This window comes from Furipterus horrens, unplaced genomic scaffold (genome assembly GCF_987537825.1).
Source record: "Furipterus horrens unplaced genomic scaffold, mFurHor1.1.pri manual_scaffold_7, whole genome shotgun sequence".
Taxonomy (NCBI): Eukaryota; Metazoa; Chordata; class Mammalia; order Chiroptera; family Furipteridae; genus Furipterus; species Furipterus horrens.
In genome coordinates, this window is record NW_028327177.1 from 97,584,200 (window position 1) to 97,611,444 (window position 27,245).

General features: G+C 53.2%; 1 protein-coding gene across 1 annotated transcript; it reads left to right on the top strand.

Moving 5' to 3' along the window:
• The first annotated feature begins 1,723 nt into the window (after window positions 1-1,723).
• Window positions 1,724-26,056, top strand: TKT (transketolase). Its single transcript, XM_090284022.1, has 14 exons — window positions 1,724-1,926; window positions 11,417-11,534; window positions 12,366-12,479; window positions 13,210-13,307; window positions 16,982-17,173; window positions 18,555-18,673; window positions 20,105-20,298; window positions 20,997-21,161; window positions 22,323-22,479; window positions 22,599-22,729; window positions 23,428-23,511; window positions 23,624-23,717; window positions 24,959-25,081; window positions 25,786-26,056. Exons 1-14 carry the CDS (start codon window positions 1,820-1,822, stop codon window positions 25,959-25,961), a joined length of 1,872 nt encoding a protein of 623 aa, XP_090140148.1. The 5' UTR covers window positions 1,724-1,819; the 3' UTR covers window positions 25,962-26,056.
• Window positions 26,057-27,245: the final 1,189 nt, after the last annotated feature.

Sequence of the window (27,245 nt, forward strand, 5' to 3'; positions counted from 1 at the left end):
AGCGACACTTAGCTCGCAGGCCGACGCTCAATCCACTGAGCCAAACCAGCCAGGGTATAACAGTTATATAGATTTAGATTATTTGCAGATTTCTGCTGTTAAGTCTTATGTTCTTTAAAACACCCATAAACACATATCCTTGCCTCCCCCCTACCAAACCTGGCCAGTCTTAGGAAGGTCAGAAACACCATTTCCCTACTTTCCAAACACAGTTCAGCTTTACCAGCAGCTGCCAATCACTCAATTCTGATTGGGGAGGTCCTTTCTGTGCTGTGGTGCCCTCCAGCTCTCAATGCAGAACCGACTGGATTCTCAGCCTCCTTGTAAACTGCCTTCTTCCTGCAAACTGCATGGATCTCCTCTCCTCAAAACCGCATGGCGAGAGCCTCTTAAAGCATCCTTGAGACCTCTTCTCCAAGCCACATGGAGGGAGCACACAAGAGCAAGAGAGAGCTAAAATGTTCGCAGCTGCTTATATATCCCTGACTGGATCCTCTGCCGCAGTGGGTGTTGCAAACAGTTCTGACCATTCACAGAACCTTACGTAGGCTCTGTCTGCTTTTTCCATATCATCCCCTGGTTCAAGATCCCTCCCCATCTACCTGAGGCCTTGGAAGCATCCAAGCCATTTTGCATAAGAAAGACACTAGCCACCAGCCTCAGGAATGTGGAGGCATTCTGAAAGCTGCTTCCTTCTCCCCATCCCCCAGCTGCAAACTCTGGGGATTTTTGGACTCCCCTGTTTCTGTAACAGTTTGAGGAGCCTACCTTTATCTCTCTTTTGTAAAATGGAGCTTCCTCCTATGTAAGACATGGTAAACAGTATTGACCTCATGGGGCGCGTGGGGTGGGTGGATTCCACAGACAGTCTCTGTGATGACAGTCCCTGCCTTTCCCCACTCTGGGAATTCCCTTTTCCCAGGGGGCCAGGAAGTCTGGAAATAGCAGAAGTGGGTGCTCCTGTCCCTACAGACTTGGGACCAGGCCCAATAATCTAAGGGTCAGCAGTGTTATTAGGCCCTAATAACTTGTGAAGGGTCTGCTTCTAGTACTTTCTCAGTTAACATTAGCAGGTATCATCATTACTACTACCGTTACTCTCATTTTCACAACCCCCGACCTCCCTTACAGGTCCCTAAAGCCATGGGTTCACTCTCTTGGGGCCAGTGCTTGAGAATGGGTTGGGTCTGCTAGGGCAGAGCCCCACAGCCACCAGCCCAGTGACCTTGTTGACTTTGCCAGTCTCAGTTTGCTCATTTGTGAAGCGGGAGTCCAAGGAAGCCTCCCCTCTCTGTTCTACCCAGGGCTGTGCAGAGGAAGGAGACTCAGAGTGGTCTACAGTGAAGATGCGAGTCAACAGGCAAACTCTGAGCCAAGCCTAGAACCTGGAGTTACTTCTATTTGTTTGGTTAATACCACAAAGCAGTGCCTCCTGACTCACAGGAGCCTGGCAGCCCATCTCAGTCCAGCAAATGTCGGGGGAGGAGAAGGGGAGGTTAGGCGAATGGTGAGCATCCGGCTGGATCTGCAGGTGCCCGAGCTAGTGACAGCTTCAGTTTCCCGCTCAGAGCTGGAGGGCTGGGGCACCGGCCGCTCCCGGAGGCGGAGCCGGTGGGGCGGGGCTGGTCGGGGCTGGGCGGAGCTGTCGGCGGCGCCGCGGCCTGGGGTGATGCCGGAGCTCCGCCCCCGTGGGCGGGCCCGGGAGTCTTAACGCGCCCCCGTGCGGCTCCCGGCCTCGGCCGCTGCTTGTCTCTGCCGGAGTCGCTACGCTGTTTCCGTGTCTCCGCGTCCTACAGTGTTCTGCTCATCCGGCCGCACCATGGAGGGCTACCATAAGCCTGACCAGCAGAAGCTGCAGGCCCTAAAGGACACGGCCAATCGCCTGCGCATCAGTTCTATCCAGGCCACCACAGCGGCCGGCTCTGGGTGAGCGCGGGGGGGCCCCGGCCGCGTTCAGGCCTGGGTGGGAGAGCAGTTTTCGGCGGCGGTGAGCAGGCCAGCTCAGTGTGGCGCTGCATGGACGCACCACGAGGGAGGCGGCCAGGGCCAGGTCAGGTGGCGGAGACCCGCGCCTGGCAGACCTCGGGCCGGAGGCCCTTCCGCTCCGCCCTCTCTGCCTGGTGGGCCTCGGCTCCCTGTGCGCCTCTGGCCGGCTCTGCCCTTGCAGGACTCCGGCCACCCGGCTGTGCTATGGCGCGGTGGGCGCGACTTGTGAACCGCGCGTCCTCTCTGCAGGCTTGCTGGGAAAGCCACCATTATTGCGCTCTCGCGGAGAGCCGAGCCCTGTGCGGTGCGCCATAAGCTCGCGGCTCTCTGGATCCTTTCCACACCCTGTGTGGGGAAACCGAGGCTCAGAGTTTAAGTCAGGGCCACACACAGCGTGAGCTGGAATTTGAACCCAAGGTGCCCAACTCGAGAACGCCTGTTTTAACCCCTCGTCTTGCAGGTACACTCGAGTCTGGCCTTCTCTTCACCTCACACTTCCCCTCCCCGTTGCCACCTAACATTCCTGCCACCTTGGGTTGGGGTCCAACTCTGCAGCAGGGGACTGCTGGGACCCCGGACTAGGGTGTGGGATTGGGGAGGAAAGCGGCCACGTGGATGCAGAACCTTGGCACCAGGTGTGAAGGAGGGTGTCTTAGAGCTGACTTGGTGGAAGGTGGGGATAAAGGTTGGGGTGGAGAGACTTCCAAGGCTAAGAGAACGGAGGACCTAGCCCCAGGGCCAGCACCCGGTGGACTTTCCCCAGGACAGAAGTTGGGGCACCTATCTCCCAGTAATTTTTCAGGGCCAATTCTTCTGGAGGTGAAGAAAGACTGTTGCTGGTCCCAAGAAACCTCCACTGAAAGTGGCTGGTAGCAGGGACAGTGATAATGACGAGGGCCACTATACAGCCAGAGACATCCAGTGCAGTAGTTAAGGTTAGGATCTGTCCGTCTCCTACTCTGAGATGGGAACAATAGTAGCTCCTACACACGGGGTGGTTTCAAGGATTCAAGCCGCTCCCTCAGGGCCTGGCACAGAGGCTGCAGAGACAGCAATGTGCTGGGTTCATGAAATGATTTGGGGGCTGGGTGGGGGTGATTTCCAAGAACTTTCCTAACCAAGCTGTGTGTTTAGAACAAGGATAAGATTCTAGCTTCTGGCCAATTTTATACAGGCCATATCATTAATAAGTATACCCTTTTGACCTTAATGATGGGTATGCACTACTCTAACCCATTGTGCCTTTAAGACACCCAGTTCTCAGGAGGGATTAGGCCTGTCTTGGCAGGCCCTTTCCTTTCCACCCCACCCCCATGCATACTTTGGACCTATTATCTCCATTTGGGTTTATCAGCCCTACCCACTATATGGGAGTCCCTGCCCAGATAGGGACCCTGGCTTACTCTCCAGGCCCCCTGCCCCAGCCTGGAACACAGTAGGTCTGCACACTGTATCGCTTACTGGGTACTACAGGTCCCTTCCTTTGACCATTTCATGGGGTCAGCTGCCCTGCAGGGCCTTGTTGAACCCTACTGTGTGCTAGTTGCTATTTAGCCAGGCTCCTGGGGGTCTAGCTGGAGAGACGTAGCAGTTACCCAACTAAATAGTGTTACACATTTGAGCACCTTACAGGGCTGATGAGACCTGCAGACAATTATAGGTTACTAAGCCAACTGCTATCTCTGGTGTGACACAGTAGCCTTTATGGCTAATATTGTCTCATGCATTCTGAGAATGATCCTGTGAGACAGATGCTTTTACATACAGATTTTATAGATGAGGAAACTGAGGCTAGTGTGTTAAGTGACTTGCCCAAGCTGGTCGTTGGTGGCTGTTCCATGCTGCCCAATGAAGGGCTTGCATTATCAGGACGACTTCTTGGGTAGGCTGGAGAATGGAGAGAAATTAGAAATGGGGAGATCAGGTGGATTAATGGCAGATATCAATCAATTTGAAGGCATTTCGAGAAAAAGGAAACATTTACAACTGCTGGGCACTCCCAAAGGGAGGGGGTGTAGAGTGGGTCTCCTGGATATTTGTTAGGTGGTTAAATTCTGATTTCTATTGGGGGAAAGATACTATGTGGCAACTGAGACTTTATGCCCAGGTTTCATTGTAGTCCTAAGGAGCGACTCACTGAACTTCAAGTGTCCATATGCAAAAAGGAAAAAAACATGTTAAGGACTGTGAGTGTGGTAAAAGGAGCAGGAAAGAAATACTTAGAGAAAACATGTTTTGTAGAAGGAAGTAACATTGCTATGCAGCCCCTGTCACAGAGGTATTTTGAAAGGTGTTTAACAAGAGCTATATGGGTGCACAAAATTGTTGTGAAAGAGGAGTGTTCTGGCCACCAGACGTTTGCTTTGAGGCTCACTATTTCCTCACTTCAGGGAGAGAGTCCCATCAAACAAAGGCTGTCCTGGGGCCTTGGCCCAATGTGGGTGCAGTCACAGCCAAAGTGATCATCTTGTCAGGATGTCTCCTTTCTGGGGGCGCTTACGTTCCCAGTGGTGAAACAGCACCTTGGTTAAGTCTTTTCATGGCCACCCACACAGGCTGGACTCACATTCTGTCAGTGAGGAGCCAGGCTGTAGGGTTCAGAATGCGGCGAGGTCCTGATTTCTTGGTAGCTAATTCCTGTGCCATCACCGGGCCCCAGCAAGGGAGGACACTGGCTTCTGTGTCAGGGGAGCTGAGGGACAGAGGACTCTTTGTGAGGATGCAACCCACAGTGGCCAGAGCTTCTCTGGGGTCCTGTCCCGCCGTGTGCTCAGGGAACTGTGACAAGGGTCCAGCTCATCCAGATTTTAAAAAAAGGAAACCCACTGGGTTTCTCGGAAGTGGGGGCTGGCTGCTCGGGCTGGTGGTAATGATCTCGTAGTTCTCACTGACCAAGGCTAGACTATGGCATTGTCCAAGCAGTGCTAAGTGTCATCTGAGGACAGAAGCAGCCTTGAATTGGGAAGGTGCAGGTGGTGCTTTTAACGTGTCCCCAGGGCTCTGACCCACACAGTGTTGGGGAGGATACTTGGAAGCTAGTGTCTGGCAGGACCTAGCAAGTGGGCACAGGGAGGCAGGAATCTAACCCCGCTCTGGCTCCGTTCAGAGCAGCTGTGTCCTTGCCAGGAAGGCCCTTCCCATCCAGGGCCTTGGTTTCCCCGTCTTTAAAGGAGAAGTTCATAGATAGGTGGTTTTCAAACTGGGTCCCCCGGGAGTGTGACAGGGAGTACAGAGGGAGCGAGCTCTGAGGCCCTACCCCCTGCAGTGTGGATTTCATGTCCTGGTGATCCATGTGACTTTGAAAGGGCTGGAGGTACATCCCTGTACCCAGCTCTGGCATTCATTCAGAGGCCCCTTTCGTGGTTCAGGCTCCTTCAGATTTCTGGCTTCTCTGGGCAGCAAACTATGCCTGGGGCCTGCTTCTCCATTCGCCTGCCTTGCCCCGCCTGGCCCTGACTGAGGAAACAGCAAAGCCCGTTGAGATTGCCCCAGCAGCAGCATTTCCCAACCTGCTGTGAGGACACCTGGCTGCCCTGTAAGGACCTGGTTCTCTGCTCGAGTGACTCTTAACTCAGCAGGGCTGGTAGCCAGCGTTTCTTGAAGCTGGTAACCAGATGCAGCCCCCTTGTTAGGGTCTGGCTGAGAGATTCTTGTAAGCTGAGCACACTGTTGCAGCTCTGACTCATAGACTTTGCTTCTTTAGGCAGGCCTGGTCACTAGAGCATGGTCCCACAGAATCAGGGCCTCCCTTATTGCCACAGACCAGAGCTCTTTGCCCTGGATGCTCTGAGGGCAGGGTCTGCCCAGAGCCAGGTCCAGGCAGACTGTGCTCTTATCCTGATGGTGAGGTGGAGTACACTCAGAGGAGTGGACTTGTGGGAGTTGGGTGGGTGACCTGCTGGGTCTAGTTGACCTGGCCTGCACTCTTTGGGCTTCTTGCTCAGAAGTCACTTGCACCAGAGGCTGGATGTAACCTCTGAAGGCTGCACAACCGGGCAGAGGGGTGTGGACACTCGAGAACTTCCTCTACCAGGCTCTCAGCACCTTTTTCTTATCAAAAACAAATCTTTAACGGTTCTATTAAGTCTGATTTGCACATCATAATGTTTTCAGTTTATAGTTCAGTGGCTTTAGTAAATTAACAGTGATTTACAACAAGTTTTAATGAATTTACCACATCTAATTTTAGGACACTTAGTCACCCCTAAAAGATCCCCTGTGCTCATTTATTGTCACTCCCCATTCAATCGCAGCTCCCAGGCAACCACTGATCTCCTTTCTGTCTCTATAAATTTAACTCTTCTGGACATTTCATGTAAATGAAATCAGTGGGTCTTGTTTCTATTTAGCATGATGTTTAGATACTCATTCATGTTGTAGCATAAATCCATACTTTATTTCTTTAATTGCTGAACATTCTGTTGTGTGTAAATACCACATTTTGTTTATCCATTCCTCAGTTCCTCACAGCATTTTTTGTCCTAGATCTTCTGCTGGCAGACTATGTGACCGGCAAGTTAGTTCTCTTCTGTGGCCCTTAGAGGTCCCATCCTCAGAATGAGGAAGAGGTTAGACTTCACCTCTGGTATGTTAAGAACTAATACTTACTGAGCAATAGCCACTTGCCTGTGTGCTGTGCCAAGCTACTTACCCACACACTACCTCATTCAGACAGATTCTGTTAATGTCTCCATTTTACAGTGAGGAAACTGAGGCTCATAGAGGTCATATCCCTAGGGTCTTGGAGCCAGGATACACCATTTATTCATTTGTTCACTTTGCCAGGTGCTGTTAGAATCCAAGAATACAAGTGAAAAGGCTCAAAGTCCCTGCCCTCTTGGAGCTTGAGTTGCAGGAGGTTAGATAGCCAATAAGTAGCCACATACTATCAGTGGTGGCCAGTGTGAGTAAGGGGAAGAGGAGGGTTTTGAGGTAGTGTGGTCCAGGAGGGCTTCTCAGAGGAGATGACATGGAGCAGAGCTCTGAGGAAACCTGAGGTATGGAGGCAGTCTTTCCAGGCAAGAGTCAGCTAGGGCATTTCAAAGAACAAGGACTGCTTCTGAGATTCACTTCTGCCCTCGCATACATCAAAAGAAGAATATAATATATCCCTGGTCAGGATGCTTACTTGGTTGGAGCGTCATCCTGTGCACCAAAAGGTTGCGGGTTTGATTCCTAGGTTGAGGGTTCAGTCCCCGATCTGGTACATACGGGAGGCAACTGAAGGATGTCTCTCTCTCGCATCAATCTTCCTCCCTTTCTATATCTACCTACCTATCTGTCTTTCTCCCTCCCAACCCTACCTCCCTTCCTCTCTCTCTCAAAATCAATAAACATCCTTTTAAAAAAAGAATAAATATTGTATGTAAATACTGTAGCCCTGGCCCATGTTGTCAGTTGATGAGAACGTTGTCTTACAACTGAAAGGTTGCAGTTTTGATTCCCAGTTAAGGCACATACATACCTAGGCTGCAGGTTTGAGCCCTGGTCTGGGCATGTATGGGAACAATTGATGCTTCTTCCCCGCATCCATGTTTCTCCCTCTCCCTTCCTCTCTCTTTAAAAGTAGTGAAAAAAAATGTCTTTGGGTTAGTTAGGGTTAAAAAAAATACTGTATATATGTTATAAATAATGAACTTGTACATACCTACCACGAGGTTTAAGAACTAGAATGTTACAGTATACTTGAGAAACTCCTGGGTGGACACCCTCCTCCCCGAGAAAGAACTACACCCTGAATTTTGTCTTACCATCCCATTGTTTTCCTTATAGTTCTATAGCATTTGTCTACATTCGTAAACAGTGGTCTTTCCTGCTGTACAGATCCTGCTGCAATACGCTTTGTTCACATGCATTTGTGGGGTAGTGTTGATGTTGGGTCTGTATAGTTCACTTACTCTCACTGCTGCGTAGTATTTACTATATAAATACTCATATATTGTGATTATCCTGTTGATGGACACGTGGGTGGTTTCCAGGTCTGGTCCTCGCACAGGGTGCAGGGATCCTCCAGTGTGTGTCTCCTACGGCTGCATGACAGACGTGTCTGCATTTCGTTGTGGGCATGTTCCTATGAGCGGAGTTGCTGGGCCTTACGGGTGCATCTGCAACTCCTGATTTGGTTTATTTTTACTGCTTAGAAGATTACTCGGGGTTTTTTTTTTTCCTTAGATCAGTTTTGGTAAGTTATTTTTTCCTAGACATTTTCCTTTTTCACAGTTTCTGGAATCCAGTTGTTCAGAGTATTTTATCATCCATTCTCTTGCACCCACTTCCATTTCTAATATTGCCCTTTTCTTTTCCTGGATCCTGCCTTATCAGAAGTTTGCTAAATTTTTAGTCTTTTTTTTTTTTTTTTTTTTAAGAATTAACCCATGGCTTTGATTTTTTTTTTTTAATCGTATATTTGCTTCCTATTTTATAAATTTCTGTTCTTTAGTTTCTTCTTTCTTACTGTCTTTGAGCCCATGTTATTTTTCTAATTTTTTGAGATGGATCTTAGGTAATGGTTTTCTTCTGTTTTGTTTTGTTTTATTTTTTCTTCTGTTTTTTTATTTACTTTGTTCTTAGGATATTTCTTTCTTCTCCATAACAGATTTTTTTTTTTTTTTTTTTTTTTTTTTTTTTTTTTACTTCTTTAGTTTTAAGCATTGAAGATTATGCCAATGGGGCTGTTCAAGGTGCTTAGCCTCCCTCGTTTGTTCATTTGTTGAGAAGCCATGTGATAGGCTCCCTAATGACTCAGGTCAGCGTGTGTATGGCGTGTGCATGGTGTGTGTATGGCGAGAGATGGGCCATTTGTTAATGAAAGCTGACAGCTCTTGTATCTTGGTAATGGAAGGAGCCTAGCTAGAGGGGTGAGGGATTTTTTTCTCCACTATTCCTGCCAGGAAACCTGTGAGCAGGCAGAGTGAATGCTGAAGGCCAGGGAGCATCTGGAAAAACGTGGGGGGCATCTCTGAGAAATGTAACTTCTTCAGGCCTAGCTCTAATCTCTCCGCATCACCTTCATAGGCTGAACTACCTGGCACTGTAAGTGTACTGTTCAGGCCAAGGCAGGGATTTGGAACAAATTTGCGACTCCTGTGTATCTTGGGTAAAGCACCCTGCAGCGCCCCTCCCCTACCTGTATGCAACCGCTGTGTGTCCATGGGTGTGACACACACAATAACATGGAATGGGGCCTCCACCTGTGCTTGTCCCCACCAGGGAGGACAGGGTTACAGGAAAGTGTCCAGCCCTGAGTCCACAGACACAATACATTTTCAGCCCTGGAGGCCTTCTAATAGGTTGAGTTTAAAAGTAACTGTCTCCTGTGTGCTCAGCACTTTACAGTTTACAGAGCTGTGTCTCAATCCTTGACTCATTTCTTCCCTCCTAACTGCCCTGTGGTTAGTGGTTGGGGCTGGGGGACACAGTCCCAGCCCACAGATGAAGAGCTGGAGGCACTGAGAGGTTTGGCCTCTGGTCCTCCAGCAGATGGTGGCTGATGGACCTGGGCATTTTGAATTCATTATCTTACTGGGCGTCCTGGACCCCCAACCTCCACATAACAGCCCCATTTACAAGTGAAGAAGCTGAGGCTCAGGGAGGTAAAGCACTTGCTCATATCTCCACCTGGGAGAGTTTGCAGAGCCCTGAGAAAGAGTGGGGCGGACACCTGGCCCCTAAGCATCCTTTACTCTATGTTTTTACTTAGTGGGTGTGAAGACAGGGCCAGTAGTGTGGCTAGATGCAGACTTCAGAAGGGATACAATATTGCAGGCTCACCCTTCCTGGGTCTAGCTAGCAAGGAATAAAAATCAACTAATTTTCAATTTCCGATGTCTCTGAGCGGCTGAGCTTCTTTGTCTCTCCACATCTACTCTGCCCAGGCCCGGGCGCCCTCCCGCCACATGAGAAAGCCTCCTACCTCGCACGTTCTTTGACAGCCAGGTGGAACATCACCCTGGGATTACAGTGTGGGTAGGGCAGGCAGAGCCCCCTCACCTGCCTTTCTTCTTTCTTCTCAGAGCTGTGAGGCCCTCTCCACCCACATCCTCCCCCTACTCCTTTCGTAACAGAGTCAAGACTTTTGAAACAGGACTCCTCAGAGGTGGGGCTGCTCTTTGAGGCTGGAAAGACAGGAGGTCAGCCTGAAGGGTGTGGACTGGGATGTCCTCCAGCTAAAGTGTGGCACTGGGAACAAGAAATTTGGGTCCCCAACAGGCAGAGAAAAGTCTCTCGTTGACGTTTCCTCACCTCCCTCTTTCAGGTCTAGTGTCTTTTCCCCATGACCAAGGAGCTCGTAGAAATGGTTAAGTATAAGGTGATTGTGTGCTGGGAATGGGGTACTAAACCAGCATGGACAGTTCCGGATTTCTCTACTAATGTGTCTGCTCTGGGAGTGACTCACCCCTAACCTAGTGCTGGCAGGGGAGGAGGGAGGCGGGTGTGAACTCCAGTTGTTGCATGTGCCCTTTGGGCATGTTTCAGCGTGAAAGACCTCAAAAGAGTATTCTCAGGGCTGCCTTGAGCTGCATGGCAGGGTGGCGTGGAGGCCTGTTCCCTGAACAGAACTGTGGGCTAGAGTGCGTCAGGCAGGGTTAGCCAGGAATTAGCATGTCCCCGCAGGAACGGGCTGGGAGGGCAGACTCTGGCTTCTGTCAGCCCCACTCTGCTCTCGTCACAGGCGGAAGGGATTTTTATCCTTTCATGATTGTAGCCTTTTTAGATGAGATCATGTGTTTTGCCTTTTAAATTCTACACAAAAGGGCTACACCGGCCCCTAAAATGCCCATTTAAAAAGCTGCCAAGTAGCCCAGTGATGCTGTCGGAGAGCCTCAAGCCCAAGCTTTCAGACCACCAGCCCCACGAGACTGCCAGGAGGTGTGTGGTAATTCCATGAGCTTCAGTTCCTTACCCCTTGCCCATGGCCTCAGGACCAGCGCCCCTGGGCCCTGGGAGGGCAGAGTGCCCTCATAACTAGGCAGTCATGGCCAGTCCCACGGGGATATAGCTCACTGGTTAGTCACAGAGGGGCTACAACTCCTTAGCTGCTGAGTTCTAACTCCCACCAGGAGCCGCAAGGCCAGAACTGGGCCGTGCCCGGCACCAGCCACACCGATCCAGATCCACAGTGCTGCCTGGCACTGGGTCTGTGCTAGCCTGCAATCTCCTGGGCCCTCCTTTCTTACTCTAGTCCGGCCCGAGAATTTTTTAGTTGTGTGACCCTGAGGGTATAAACTGGTGTCCTCTGGGAGGGTGCACCCCCACGTTGCCAGCAGTGGTCTCCTGAGACCCTGTGTGGCCCTCCCAGGGAGCAGGAGCATGGCTCTCTGTGACTCCTTGGGACATGCACCCCCCAGGCCTCTGTACATGGGCTAGGATGAACCCTGTCGGGCAGGGGTCCGGGGCCATAATGCACATGTCCGTCTCTTCTGGGCCACAGTCACCCCACGTCATGCTGCAGCGCCGCAGAGATCATGGCTGTTCTCTTTTTCCACACCATGCGCTACAAGTCCCAGGACCCCCGGAATCCTCACAACGACCGCTTTGTGCTCTCCAAGGTAGGAGCCCAGCCTGCTGCCCTTCCCCTGGGACTGGGTGTCATGGGCCCTGGACCCCTGACAAAATGCTGGCAGTGGGCCATCTCCAAGGGGACCCCCTCCCTAGTGTAATCCAGCCCTGGCCCACGCTTCCTCCCCCAGCCCCATCTCCACCTAGCAGGCCTGGCCCCTCCCTCAGTGTCCTGCTCCGTGCCAAGCCAGCTGGTAAACTTAACCCAAGTTAAGGAATAAATTGATAGGGGGCAGTGGAAATGGTCTGCTGGGTGTTGTGCCTGTTTGGCATGTACAGGACTTGAGTCCATGTCTGAGTATAGCTTTGTGGCTTTCGGCACAAGCTTTTCTGTGCTGTGCCAGTTCTCCTGGGCCACAGCTTGTTCCCTCATTGCAGCAGGGTTCGGGGTGGGGCACCCTGCCCTGGCCTCCTGCTTGAGAATTGCGGCCATGCCACAAACCCCTGAAATTCACCTGCACCCAGGCCTGGCTCTGTGGCCTCTTGTCCCCCGGGGCATCAGAGCTTAGAAGTCTGTCCAAGTCTGCCCACATGCCAGAAGCTAGGGATTAGGGCAGCCGGCTGCCTGCTGGGGTTTTGGCTTCGGCGGCCTCACAGCTGTGCTCCCCCTGCACCTGTCCTGGGGCCCGCTCAGCCTTGGCTGTGGAACTTCAGGCTGGAGAGGATGAAAGGAGGGGAAATGGCCTTCATTTGATTTCTCCCTTGAAATGGATCCCCTGGCCCACAGACCCGGCCAGGCCCCGGGGTCAGTATACAGTGGGAACAGCCCCTCAGTGCCAGCTGCCCATCTGACCCCTCCCTCCACCGGCCATCCCTGGCAGGGTCATGCAGCTCCTATCCTGTATGCAGTCTGGGCTGAAGCTGGCTTCCTACCTGAGGCAGAGCTGCTAAACCTGAGGAAGATCAGCTCCAACTTGGACGGGCACCCTGTCCCGGTAAGTGTACCCCACCAAGGCATGTCGGAAGTGGGGCAGGGGCACCCAGTAAGGAGCGGAGGATGTTGGAAGGCGGAGAAGGACATTGACATGAGGAAGGAAAGAAGTAGGTGTTTTGGAGGCTTGCTTCATTCACCCCAAGCTGGTGCTGGAGGGTGAGGCCTTTCAAGGCTCCGGCCCAGGGGGGTCTGGGGCGACTTCATAGGCGATCTCTCCCCAAGCACCCAACACCCAGCTCTGCTTCCCCACAGGGCCTCTCTGTTCTGAGAAGAGGTTCACAGTGTCAGTAAGGGTGTTTCAGGATGCTGATGGTGCCCAGTTGGCTCCTCCGGGTGCTAATCCCTGCATGTTACCATGGAAAATATCATTTCCCATCTGGGCACCTGCTAGGACCAAGCTTTTGTCAATTTTGTCATGAATTCTGGCTGCTGCATAAGGTGAATGATGTGGGCTCCCTTTACAAATGAGGGAACTGCAGCCCAAAGAGGTTCGGTTCCTGGCCTGAGGTCACATACCTCCCTGGTGGGCAGAGGTGGTATCTGAACCACACGCATAGTCTCTGCTGTGTGAGAATGAGAAGTCACATTCTGGGTGGAGGCTGCCCTGAGGCCGAACCTTCTGCAGACCTAGCCTGCACGGCCTAGTCTGGGTGGGGATGAGGTCGGGTCCTGGGAAGGTGAGCTGCTTCCTTCTCTCCCCTGTGAGTAACTGAGTCTCTCTGTTATGACAGAAACAATCTTTCACTGATGTGGCCACTGGCTCCCTGGGCCAGGGCCTTGGGGCCGCTTGTGGGATGGCCTATACGGGCAAGTACTTCGACAAAGCCAGGTAACACTCCCGTTCCCCACCCTGACTCTTGGTAGTTTGGGGAGGGGTTCAGCTTTAACCACTGCTACCAGGCACCTTCTCTTGTCTGATTAGGAGCCGATTAACAGTGCACATGTGGCTTGAGGCTGGTCCCATGACCAGCTCCCTTTTCAGATGAGGAAATAGGCTCAAAGAAGTGGAGGGACCTGCCCACAGGCCCCTGGTAGTGACTGCTGCGGCCAGGTGTGAGCCCAGAGCCCGTGCTCCTGACCACGTGCTCTTTGTCCAGAGTGCTTTGGCTGATGAGTTCCTGTGTCACCCCCAAGCCTGGTTCTTGGACCCCAGAAAGTCTTAGTAGTCCCCACCCTCTAATGTCTGACTAAGTGCCACAAGCCCAGGCCTAGCTGCTTGCCTTTATCTTGGGAAATGAGAAGATTGTATATTCTGGAGGGTCTGAGCATCTCTGAGCCCCACCTGTCAGCCGGGGAAGAAACAAACACTGGAGAGAGTGGCCTGGTTTGTCGTTCCGGCGCCAAGTGGTTTGGAGGCACATACCTGCCACAGGGCTGTCGATGGAGGCCCCGTTTGACTGGTCTCTGTTGCGGGGAGGAGTGTTGGCTAAAGGCTTTAAGAAGATCACTTGTCAGATGGTCTCTGGTGCCATCGCTGTGTGGGATCCTGACCTCAGTGCTCAGAGCTCCAGAGGCTTTCACCTTGATAAGCCCCCTACGAGCTGAGTGGTGACAGGTATACAGTGACCCCTCCTACTGACGTGGAAACTGAGGTAAGATGTGGTGGAGGCAGGATTTGACCCCAGCCCGTGCATCCTGAGTTCATATTCAGAGTCCCCAGGCTGTTCTGAGGGGCCTGAGGGAAGCAGAGGAGGTTCAGGGAGCCCTGTGGGTAGGAAGCTTCCTAGAGGAGGGGCTGAAAGAGCCCAGCCTGTGGGTGGCTGGAAGGAAGGGCCCAGCCAAGCAGCAGTGGCTTCCCCAGTGCCTGTAGTCCACCCCCCTGCAGAAGGGCCACAAGGACAGGTGGCTGCAGGAAGCCTGACTGGATACTCTACCGCAGTAAGCACCTATTATGTGCAGGGGAAGGGGCTCCTGGGACTGGAGCTGTGAGACATTCCAGACCCTCTCAGGCCAGTGCCACCTGGCAGTGTAGCATTTGCCTTCAGTCCCCAGAAGTGATTCACTGTGAAATGAAGAAAGTCACCAAGAGTGGGATGTATATTTAAGAGTATTTTATTTGGCACAGAACCAGAGATGTGAGTTGATGAGTCCCTACAGTTGCTTGAAATAATTCCCCATGAAGGGTCAGTTTCTGACCCTAACATAATGGAATGAGCCAGTGTAGGGAGAAGGTTTAGCTGGGTTCCCAGTAGCAGGATTGGCTAAGGCTCAAGGCCTAGGACAGTGCCTGGGGGAGGGGGTTGGCAGGGGTGTTGAGAATTAATCAGGCCACGCCAGGCTCCCAGGGGTGGTGTCCTGATAGAACGGATCTGGCCTCCGGGCATGTCACCCAGCTACCGACAGGGAGCATACATCAAATTGACGCTTTCATTCCTTTTTTAACTGCTTTTTTTGTTGCTGTTGTTTGGATTATAAAATACCTATTCATTTGAAAAATACAGAAAATTATGAAAAATAAATGAACGTTTTCTTTATCCTTAACCACCACCCCCATTTAAATCTCACTTAATGTCTCACATTTCCTCCATATTATCGTGACACTGTTACCCAGTGAACAGAACCCTCTATAATCTGTAATCCTAGTATTTATACAATTTCACATTCTGCTTTTTGAAATATCTGAACATCATGAACATTTCTCACATTGTAACTGTCAAGGGCTAGTTTTAATGGTTGCATGATGTTTGGTTTTATGGTCTGCTGTAACTCGTTTAGGCTGACCTCTGGTTGGACATTTGAGGGAGTTTTCAAACCTCTCTGCAACAAATGTCAGCCGTCTCTTTAGGGTCTTGACCCTTTATGGTGGTAACTCAGAGCCTTGGGGTGAGCCCTGGCTTGTGTGGGGCTCCCGTGGCTTCCCCAGGACCCCCTGACCAGGCCTGGGCCTATAGGCCCTGAAGGTCCAGTCCGACTTCCTTGGGAGTGGGTGCAGGACTGGGAAGGCAACCAGTCCACTTCCCAGGAATCCCTTTCTGGAGAAGATGAGTAACCTACAGGCCTCTAGCTCAGCCCCATCAGGCTGGTGACTTCCAGGAGCTTCTGTGCCAGACCTGACCGCCTGCAAGACTCAGCTTCAGATAAGCCCAACTGTGGGTCCTAGGGCCTTCTGCTCCTAGCCAAGGAACTAGTGGCCTGGTCTGTCCAAGGCCACAGAAGCGAAGAATGGGGGACTCCTTGACCTGCTAGCTGTGCAGGTGCTGAGTCATGCTGACAGTGCCACGCTGGCCCCGCCCCTTCTCCAGCTCCAGGACCACTTTCTGCTTCTGAGCAGGGCAGCTCTGTCTCCACTGAGCCCATCCAGGCACCAGCCTCACTCCCTGGGCCACTCAGCTGGGCACTGGGCAGGGGAAGGGCGGGTGTCTCCCAAGTCCTGCTGCTCCTCCCCTGCATGCCTTCCCAGATAGCAAGGAGTGGGCAGTCTGCACTGGGTGGGCAGTCATACCTGTGTTCAAACCCTCACTCAGCTACTCCCAACTGCATAACCTTCACACGAGTCCCTTGACGCTTGAGCTTGTTTCCTTATCTGTATGTTTGGGGAATAACAACTGCATTTACCTTCCCTGGAGGGTTCCTCAGCATAGGGCCCAGCACCTTGCTAGAGCCCCTAGGAACTCACATGCCACATGCCAGCCTGTGAATGGGGTTCTTGTTTCTATGCCTGCAGCTGCTGCCCCTCAGCCACCCCCTCACTCCTGCGGGATGATGGGAATGGGAGTTTGGAGGGTCAGAGGTCCCTGACCTAGTCTCCCTGCTTCTAGCCTCACCCTCTTTGCTCCACCCTTCCCCAGGTCCAGGGAGGGTTCTGTTTACTGGGTAACCATGTCACACTGCCTTTGAAAAGGTCATGGTTGCCTGTGTTGAGGGCAGGAGAAGGCCCCTGGAGTGGAGAAAGCCCCTCTTGTCTTGGGCAACAGCCAGCCTCATACCCGTGGGAAGAGGCGATCCTGTGAGGTGCCCATCCCATCACGAGTCCCCTCCTGAGTTGGTGCTCCTTCCTCATCTGAGGTCTCTCCCTCTTGGCACACTTCCCACCCTCCCCAGACCCGCTCCTTCAAGCATAAAGGTCCCCTTTCCCTTTGGCCCACCCAGCGAGTCCCAGGGCTCACCCAGCACTCCTGGTTTGTGGGAGGGCAGAGAGAAATGGGCTTCCCCCTGCAGCGGGCAGGTCAATCCCCTGCTGCCCAGGACAATTTCACTGGCCCCAGTGAACACTCATTTCCCTTGTGTCTGACAATCCTGCTTCTCTGAATCTTACTCACCAGACTGCTACATCTTGGAACTCTGTTTCTTGGCAGCCAGTACTTTCTGGAGCTCCTGACAGCTTCCTGCAGAGCCAACCCCTCGTGGTGTGGACTTGGGTGGGCATCCTGAAGCTCTCAGCACTGTTGCATGTCATGGGTGGTGGCTCCTTTAAGCAGAGCACGGGCTCCTTGGGAGGGACAGGCCAGGAGCACAGTGGCCCAGGTGAAAGGTACCAGCCTCATACCCACTCCTCACCTGCAGCTACCGTGTCTATTGCCTGCTGGGAGATGGGGAGCTGTCGGAGGGCTCCGTGTGGGAGGCCATGGCCTTCGCCAGCATCTATAAGCTGGACAACCTTGTTGCCATTCTTGACATCAACCGCCTGGGCCAGAGCGAGCCCACCCCGCTGCAGCACCAGTTGGATGTCTATCAGAAGCGCTGTGAGGCCTTTGGGTATGTATAAGGCTGTGGCCGGAGCCCCTGCACAGCGTGGGAGCCACAGTGCTAGAAGCTGTGCAGGTGCAGGGGCTGAAGCCTGAGGCTGGGGATAGGTAGGGGTTTGAACATGAGTCAGCTGGCTGCCGATGTGCCTGCTTCAGCCGACCTGTGGAAGGGAACAGACCCTGTCCTAGTGAAATGGGTGAGAGGGTTTCAGACTCCCCCATGGGCCTGGAAAGGTTGCGAATTCAGAGTCACATGTTACAAAGCAGCGAGGTCCTTCTGGGTGGGCATCAGCCAGCAGGGATCTCACCTCAATTACAAGCCACTCTGTAGTTAGGACACCCAGAGCCCCAGGCTCAGTCCCAGCTGAGGAGGCTGTACAGGGCTCTGAGGCCTGAGGACCCATTGTGGGTGCGTCAGTGACCGAGGAAGGCATAGTACTGATTGCACAGGAGACATGGTTGGTTATCTCTGATGACTGACCTTAGAGAGAAAGTGAAGAGAGCAAGTATCCATTCTGTTGAACAGAAAAGGAAACTGAGCCACAGAGTGCCTCAAGGGCCTCTGTAAGGCTACAGCGGGCTGGGGACTTGGGAGTGTAGCTCCAGCAGCTGGGTCTGAGTTTAACCTTGTGGCTCTGAAGCCGGATTCTTTAAGTCTTGGCTGTATCACTAACTTGCTTTTATTTGCTTTTTGATTTTAAGGATATAGAAGAATGGAGAGGGCGGGGGGATGGGGGGGAGAGAAACATGGATTTGTTGTTCCACTTATTTATGCATTCATTGATTGATTCTTATACATGCGCTAACCAGGGCTCGAGCCCACAACCTTGTATCAGGATGATGCTCTAACCAACTGAGCTACCTGGCCAGGGCTCATTATTATTAACATGCCATAGAGTCCCAAAAGGGATTTCTCTAAAGAGAAAGGTTGCCCTGCCCTGGCTTTTCCCTAGATGTTTGACAATATGGTTTGATTAAAAAAGTTTCCAACACCACATCCAGCATCTGTGGAGTAGTCACATAAATAAAAATTGGGCCAAAAAACTCATCAAGAATTTAATAGATAGATTCCAAACCGGTGCCTTGCCCCCAAAGCAGCTTTCAGTAGGAAATTAATAGATCAGGAAAGAAAAAGGCAATAAATGAACTAAGCTATGAATTACTTAGAAGAAAGGAGGAAAATCTGTTCAAAGCAAACAAGAGGAAGGGAAATAATGTAAAAAGAAAAAAGAAAACCCAGATTGGAAGCAGGCATATTTTAGATGCCATGACTCCTCCAGCTCTTTTCCAGACTATAGTTGTGCAGTGGAGCAAGGGCAGGCCTTTCCCTGGACCGCCCAGGGTCCTTGGGCACCTCGCCCTTGCCCCTCACTCCCCTGCTCTGTCCCCAGCTGGCACACCATCATTGTGGACGGACACAGCGTGGAGGAGCTCTGCAAGGCCTTTGGCCAGGCCAAGCACCAGCCAACAGCCATCATTGCCAAGACCTTCAAGGGCCGAGGGATCACAGGTCCGTATGCACAAGCCTCCCTTCCCATTCCTGGGACTGCGCCCTATGGCTACCCAAGTGGCTGGAGGTTTCAATGGAAGGGGGCCAGTCTCCAAGATGATGTGTCTGGAGAGCCACCAGCCCTTTGCTTCCCTAGCGAGTGCACCCCAGCTGGTGACTCAGTGGTCAGCATGGCTGAGCAAGAATTCAAACCCAGGGCAGGCTGGCCTTGGCTGAGGGGCACATGCAGGCAGGAGGAGAGGAGGGACTTAGGGAGGTCCTGTGGGCAAGGACAAAAGATACCAGTGTGAGACCATCCCTCACACCCCCTCCCTAGCTGCCATGTGCAAAGGTCCTTGACAGCTCCAGCTGTCTGCCCTGAGCTGAGGGCCAGCAGAGCCCTGGGAGAACCTGGAAAGACCTGGGTTCTCCCGTAGAGGCTAGTGAGCAGGACACAGCCCTCAGTAAGTAGAGAAGGGCTTAGCAGAGGCCTGTGCAGGTGGAGAGCCTGGGAGGATCTGGAAGATGGTTCCTGTGCCAGACATGAGAGAGAGGCCGGCATGTTGCTCTCCGGCAGCCAGGTGGGAAAATGGGGCTAGAGGTGGTCGGAACTTGAATAGGGACACAAGGAATCTTTGGCACTGGAAGGCTTAATTGCAGGCTCTGGACGGCTTTACTGTGGCAAGTGCCTTGGCTGTCCCCCTGCATGCTTGGAGTCACGGCTCCCTCTGCCTTTGTGGACTCAGTAATTGAAAGCATTTGCTGCTGTCTGGGAGAAAGGGCATGGCTGCTGGGAGGGGGTGGGCTTCAAGGAGAGGCCTCGGAGATGTTGTCATGGTCTCGGTGCTGCTGCCTGACACTGATTCCTTGGGTGCCACCACCGGAGGGATCTGGAAACTTTGCAGCTTCCGCGAGTCTGTGGGGCTGCTGGGTGTGCCTAGAAGGGTCAGTGCTTGGCTCTTCCACACTGAGGTAACCTTGGAGGTCCCCACACAGCCAGGCACTGCGGTGGTAGTGGTGGGCCCGCTGAGGTACCAGCTGACCTTGGCGGTGCTTGCCCTGCTCTAGGCCTCAGCTTTCCCTTCTGATGGCCAAGATCCCGACCCGGTCAAGAAACTGAGTATGATTTCTACTCAGGCTCAGGCTGGGAAGGTAACACAGAAGGGAATGGGACAGAGCGACCTACCCCTGCCTGCTGCCCTCCCCATTCTGCCTGGAAGCTGCTGGAGGCCTAGGTATCTAGTCAGTGGGGACTGGGTACATGGAGTCCTGGTCACCAGGATTCTCCTCTTCTGACGCCTGTGGTGTCCAGCACAGGGCTGTCCTTGGCTGTGATGACACTATTCCCCCTCTCCCCTGACCTTCCTTCCATGGGTGGAGAGCCCAGGGAGTAGCTTCCTGGCCCTCTGTCTGTCTTACCTGGCTCTCTGCCCTCCTATGTTGGACCTGCAGGGATAGAAGATAAGGAGTCTTGGCATGGGAAGCCCCTCCCCCAAAACATGGCTGAACAGATCATCCAGGAAATCCACAGCCAGATTCAGAGCAAAAAGAAGATCCTGGCAACTCCCCCACAGGAGGATGCCCCCTCGGTGGACATCACCAACATCCGCATGCCCACTCCACCCAGCTACAAAGTTGGGGACAAGGTAGAGTCAGGCCCTGCTTTTCTGGACTAGCTCAGGGGTGGGAGCATAGTTCTCTGGCTCCCCAAGGTTGGAGCTAAGATGTGTCCTTTCTGGAAACAGCCAGCTCTGGAATCATTTACCCGCAGACGCTCAGAGGGCAAGGGACTTGCCCGCAGTCTCATAGCAAGCTACTGGCAGCACTGGGATCAAAGCAACACTGGCTTCTGAGTCCCCCTTCCCTGGGCCATCAGGTCCTTGGCCTGAGCTCAAGACTGGCCTTGTCTGGCCTGGCAAAGGCTAGGGAGGCCTGCCCTGCTTCATGGCCCTCCCCTGGGTGAATCCGTCTGTGCAACTGGCGTCAGGCACTCTTGACTCCCAGACTCTCATTGTATTCCCGCGTGGAGCGGGGTGAGTTCACAGACCTCTCTCACAGGGAGGAGAAATGAAGGTGTTAGGACATCTTTTGCAGCTCAAACGACCCACAGCTGGGCTGGCGCAAGGGACTATAGGAACTCCCTAGTTCATTGTAGAAGTACTTCTTGGCAACCTTAAAAGTTAACGTTCCACGGGGTCATGTGTTGTTGGGCTTCCTTTTTCTGTCCTAGTTCTTGTTGTTTTCCTCCCTAAAAGGTGTGGTTCCCCAGAGGCCATGCAGGGCTGTAGGCCACACCTTCCACTGCCTGCGGCAGTGCTTAGCCTTCTCACTCTCCTCTCCACAGATAGCTACCCGCAAGGCCTACGGGCAGGCCCTGGCCAAGCTGGGCCATGCCAGTGACCGCGTCATCGCTCTGGATGGGGATACCAAGAATTCTACCTTCTCAGAGCTCTTCAAAAAGGAGCACCCAGATCGCTTCATTGAGTGCTACATTGCCGAGCAGAACATGGTGGGTGCCAGGGGCAGGCAGGCAGGCACAGGGCCAGCCACAGCCTCGGGGCAGAGGTCCGAGGTGTGCAAGGGAAGGGCTAGAGCCCTCCTGCTCCTTTGGGCAGCTATGTTGGTTGTGCCAGATGCCTTCCAGGTGCCCCGGGAGACCCCAAAACAGCTAGGATCCAGCAATGACCCTTGACCTCAAGTAGCCATAGTTCAGGGGAGGCAGTGATATCACGTGTAGGTATAAATGTACTAGATGAGTGTGCAAATGGAAGGGCTGAGTGGGGCTACAGGTGCACATAGGAGGAGCTGCATGAGAGCCAGGTGTGGTGGCAGATGGGCTCTCTCTGGGGCCAAAGGGCCTTCCAGGTGGAAGGCGGGGCTGGAACACGATGGACCTACCAATCAGGTCTGCTGAGCCTTTTACACACAAGGCTCTGGGCCTCTGCCATGCACACAGTTGGATTAGCAGCCCTTGTTAGGACCTAAGGTGGTGAAATAAGGGAGGATGTTTTGCTCTGTTTTTCAAAATATCTGCTGCTCCTGACTGAGGAGCCCAGCCTGGCCTGCAGGCCTTCAGGGACCAAGAGCTTTCCCCCTTTGGATGCTACTGGCTCTGCCACATCCAAAGTTCTTCCAGCTGAACTTGAAGTTCTTACTCTGTGGCTCTAGCCTTGGCAGCTGGAGGCTTCAGACTGGATTGGCAGGGTGTGGAAGCTGGGGAGGCCCCAGGATCTCATGTCATCAGTGGGTTTCAGAGCTGTAGAGCGGGCAGCTGATCTGGAACCAGTGCCCGTACTCAGTGCTGCTGGGCTGGAGCCTCCATGGGCACACACAGGGGCTGGGAGGATTGGTCTCTGCAGAGGCCTTGGGGTTAGCGAGGAAATTGGGTCGGGGGGCTTGCTCAGGTTGGGGTGGATAGGCTATTCTGTGCCCAAACTTAAGTAGCCTGCTCTGCGAAAGGCTTTGCTTGTTGCTAGGGGTAAAATGTTCCCCGGGACACTCATTTTTAAAGTACTTTTAAAATGGTTATTTCAAGTCGAAGGAGTTGGATGTTTGGAAACAGACTGCAGAGTCCCTGGATGTGCAGAAATCACTTGCATCAGGGAAGTAGAATTAACAGCCCCTAGGATGACAAAACCCCCTGGCCACCCCCTCCCTCCTTTGCCCCCAGGTGAGCATCGCCGTGGGCTGTGCCACACGCGACAGGACCGTACCCTTCTGCAGCACTTTCGCAGCCTTCTTCACACGGGCCTTCGACCAGATTCGCATGGCAGCCATCTCCGAGAGCAACGTCAACCTCTGTGGCTCCCACTGTGGTGTGTCCATTGGTGAGCTGAACTAGGGCTTATACCTATAACTTCCCTGGGCTTCTAGACCAGGTGGTAAGGGGGGAGGCGGGTCCATGGATGGGAGTCTTAACTTCAGCATATCCTTTCCCAAACCCCAGGGGAAGATGGGCCCTCTCAGATGGCCCTGGAAGACCTGGCCATGTTTCGATCAGTCCCCATGTCAACTGTCTTTTACCCAAGTGATGGCGTGTCTACAGAGAAGGCGGTGGAATTAGCAGCCAATACAAAGGTTGGTCACATGGCTGTTACTTTTCCAGCTGGTAGTTAGCTCTTCCTTAGAGGGGAGGCCAGCGTGCAGGCATAGAGCTGCTCATTCACTGCCCCAGAGGGGTTTCTCCTGACTTTGTCCCTGCTGTTTGTATCTTATAGGAGTTAGACTAGGAAAAAGGAAATACACACCATCCTTCCTGCCACAGGGCAGGCACTGCTAATTGATCGTCCTGCTCTTTCTCCGCTGAGAATCCCAGCAGCCCCTGCCACTGTGGCCGTTGATGCTTGTCTGGCCTCCCTGAGCTGGATTCACTAAGACATAATGAGCAACGTGGTCCTGACCACGAACCGTGCGGCCACAGACCAGAGTGCCCTGAGGGCCGGGGCGTGCCGATCCATTCTGGTGAAGTGACCCCACTTGAAGGCCACTCTTCCCAATGAAAAACTCATTTTCCATCTGGGGCTGGGGGCTGGCAAGGCTGTTGGGCACTGTCACTCAGGAGGAACATTTGGAGAGGTGCATGCTGCACAGGGCGAGAGAGTCCTTTTTCCTCTTAGAGGAGCAGCCAGCATGAAGTGACTGACCGACACCTCCATGAGGCCAGTAGGGTGGGGGACATTTGCAAGTGGACAGCGATGGCCTTTCTAGAAAGACTTTGCTATTCGAGGTTGGCTGTGCTATGTCCTGCAATCCTCCATTATTCTGTTTCCTTCCAGGGCATCTGTTTCATTCGGACCAGCCGCCCAGAAAATGCCATCATCTATAACAGCAACGAGGACTTCCAAATTGGACAAGCCAAGGTCAGTGTGGTAGATGCCCCTGTGAAGCCCCATAGAGTGAGCCCGAGGTCAGGGCCCACCTTGGGCCACCACTCCCTGAGTCTCACTGCCACTGCCCCTCCGCTCCCCTCAGGTGATACTGAAGAGCAAGGATGACCAGGTGACTGTGATTGGAGCTGGGGTGACCCTGCACGAGGCCTTGGCTGCTGCAGACCTGCTGAAGAAAGGTGAGCAGGGAAGGACCCAAATAGTCTTAGATCAGGTGCTGACTGTACACTCAGGCTTGGAGGTGGGAAATAACTTCATCCAAATTAATGATAATAGCCACCCTTTGAGCACTAACTACATGCCTGCTATGATGCTAAATTCTGGGGCTGCAGTGGCCACAGGGCAGGCTAGGGTTGAGGCGCTTGCCAGTGCGATTGAATCGCCTCTCAGCTAAGCACCAGTTAAATTATTTAGCATCACTGTGCCTCAGTTTTTTCATCCATGAAATAGAGATACTGTCACCTTCCCCATGGGGCTGCCCTGGGGTTCAGTAAATAATAACCTGGCATTATTATATCATTATGAGCTTGAAAATGTTAGCTGCTGGTAATGTAGGGGAGACAGGCATTAGCCTCCCTATGGTAGAATCATAGATGTCACATCTCAGTCATGCTGAGCATGAAGGAGAGGGTGGATGTGGGCGTCCTTGGGGCAGTGACCTCAGATGTGCATAGGACCGATAAGCAGACTGGGGAGCGAAGAGGCCCAGGCAGAAGGAACGGCAGGTACAGAGCTCAGAAGACGGGGGCAGGAACAGGATGGGCTGGAGAAGCCAGAAAGCCTGGGCCCAGGAGGGATGGAGGTTCAGAGGTGGGTGTGAAGGAGGCATGGCAGAGTTGGACTTGTGCTTCTGAGGTCATTCTGCGGGGTCATCACGTGACCGGACACCCTCATGCTTGCCTGTGGTCACAGCTTCCCCCCACCCCCATCACGCCATGAGCACAGGGCTCTCAAATCAGACACTTGGCGCTATCTCTCTGGCTTCCTCTCCGCCTTCAAAGGCATCTGGGAGGACGAAGGAAAGCAGGCCCCACACATGCCACTTGGTGTTCTTTGACAGGCTAAAGGCCAAGATCCCCTGGCCAGAGCGTGAGGGAAGAGACCAGATGCTCCTATAACAGGCCAGGAAAGGCTCCTAGGAGGTGGGTGGGTGCAGAATGCCAGGGTACATGGGCACCACATAGCAGAGGAAAGGGGCAAGCCACTGGGATTTGGCAAGCACCAGCTCGGTGGTGGGAACAAGGGGACAGCTGGTCCTCCCAGGACAGGGATAGGACACAGGCTGAGCACTTAGCTATGTGACAGACAGCTGTCAGGACACCCCAGCCATTTCCCTTCCCAGGGGGCTCATCAAAGGACAGACCCACAGTATCCAGCCCACTTCCCCTCAACCACGTCCCTGCATCTTCTACCCTCACAGAGAAGATCCACATTCGTGTGTTGGACCCTTTCACCATCAAGCCCCTGGACCGGAAACTCATTCTTGACAGTGCCCGTGCCACCAAGGGTAGGATCCTCACGGTGGAGGATCACTACTATGAAGGTAAAGGGGCCTGGGCCAGAGAGTCAGGGCCAGTGGGTCAGGGGAGGGCCCGGGGGCACAGGTCTGGCCATCCTGCCTATATCCCAACCCTAGTAGGGAAACAGTGGCCCTGCAAGGGGCCAGCCCACAGCTGGCCTGGAGCAGCTGGGACTTGGCCTCTTCGGCCTCAGGCTGGGCCTGGGAAGCCAATGAACTCTTAGCTGCTAGAATTGCTCCATGGAGCCCCTGCCACCCAGGAAGCCAGTGGGGATTCTGATTTCACCGCTAAGAGCAGAAAAAAGGTGGCTTATGTTTGAAAGTAGCTATTGTGTCGAATCAAACAGGGGAAACCACACAGAATTTTTTCATGAGCCCTTCTCAAAGTAGTCCTTGAAAATCACACACCACCTTCTCCCCAACAGGAGAGGGAACGGCCTAGACTTTGGGGTCAAATGCAAACGCTAATCTTTTGATGACAGCTGCCCAGAGGATGCTGTTAAAATGATTCAGAGGCCACATTTGGGCTTATGAAGAAAAAAAAAAAAGTACAGTGATTGATGAATGAGTAATGTCTGGTCTGGCTGCACTCGTGGGGAAGGGTGGTGTGTACACCATCTCTATCATCCTTGGGTTAGGGAATAAACTCAGACCCTGGCAGTGGGCCAGGGGACCGACCCACTGTGCACCCTGAGACCAAATCACCTGAATCACCTTTCCTTTCTCAGGTGGCATAGGTGAGGCCGTGTCCTCGGCTGTAGTGGGCGAGCCTGGTGTCACTGTCACCCGCCTGGCTGTCAGCCAGGTACCAAGAAGCGGGAAGCCAGCTGAACTGCTAAAGATGTTTGGCATTGACAAGGATGCCATTGTGCAAGCTGTGAGGAACCTTGTCACCAAGGCCTAGGGAAGGGTTCTACACATTCCTGAGAGTTTCTGGCCAAGGTGCTCAAAGATATGCTGAGAGGAGCGGTAAATATATGTTTTGAGAAAAACCAACAAGCCTCTGAAATTTTTTTCTTTGTGGGTGCAGCCGGTGGTGGTTCTGGGGAAGAGGTGGAGGGGGATGGAGGGAAGTTGGCACCCTTGGTTCTGGGCCAGGACCTGGATGTCCCAAGGCCTTCATAGTCACCTACTCTGACGCCCACCCCAACCACCACAACTGCTACTGCCTCGCAAGCACCACAGGTGACGGTGGACTACAAGCTGCCTTCAGGCCCAGAGGCTGCAACCCAAATCCCTGGCCTCACTCTCAGCCGCCAGCCCCAGGGAGGGTGGGAGCTGCCGCAGGCGAGGAGCTGTCCAGGGCTCCTTAGGGCCACCTCCCCTCCCGCAAGGACCCACAGCCCTGCAATCAGAGGTCTCCCAGGGTGGGGAGGTGCACTTGCTTATTGTCCCTATTTCTTGCCATATCTTAACCAGTAAGCTCAGAGAAGCAGGGGAACACAGGGCAGCCCCCATCCTGGGAAAGAAGGTGACCCTCAGGTTTGCGTCAGAGCTGCAGGTGGCGGGTTAACAAGCAGGTTCAGCTGCCATCCTGTACCACAGACCAGAAGTCCTCAGTCCTGACTTTGGGACAGCCTCCCCTAAACTTGTTAAAAGGCAGGTCCCTGGGCCTTGTTTCTGGAGCCTGGGACTCTGCATTTGACTGCTGGCCCAAGAGCCTCTTGTGTCACACTTAGAGAGTTGTGCAGGCCTCAGCTCCAGCCCCTACCCCACTGCTGGTTTCCTCACTCCTGTGACCACAGCTTATTATCCCCTTGCTATCTGGGCTTAGGGTCAGTTCTGCTTGTGGCCAACTGCAGAGTCCTTTGTACTAGCCTAGGACAAGCTAATGTCAGGGAAAGGGGGCTGGATGCCCGTGGCCACTGGTGGGATCCCTAGGAAATCCTACAAGACACCGTAGACGTGTCCACTTGTCCATGGATAATCTGGACACAATAAACTAGTCCAAACCTCAGACAGCAAACTGCCTTCCACTCAGCTACTGATTGGTCCATATTTGGCTGTACCAGGGGCCATGTGTCTCATTCAACTCACCAGTGCCAGAGGGAGGGGGAAGAACAGATGGGGAGGAGGCCTGGGCTGGTGTGTCCATTCCCCACCTCTGAGGGCTTCTCAGCCTGTGAACACAAGCTGGAAGTGACTTCAGCTCTAGGCTTGGGGGTCTGAGTAAGCTCCAGAGGGCCTG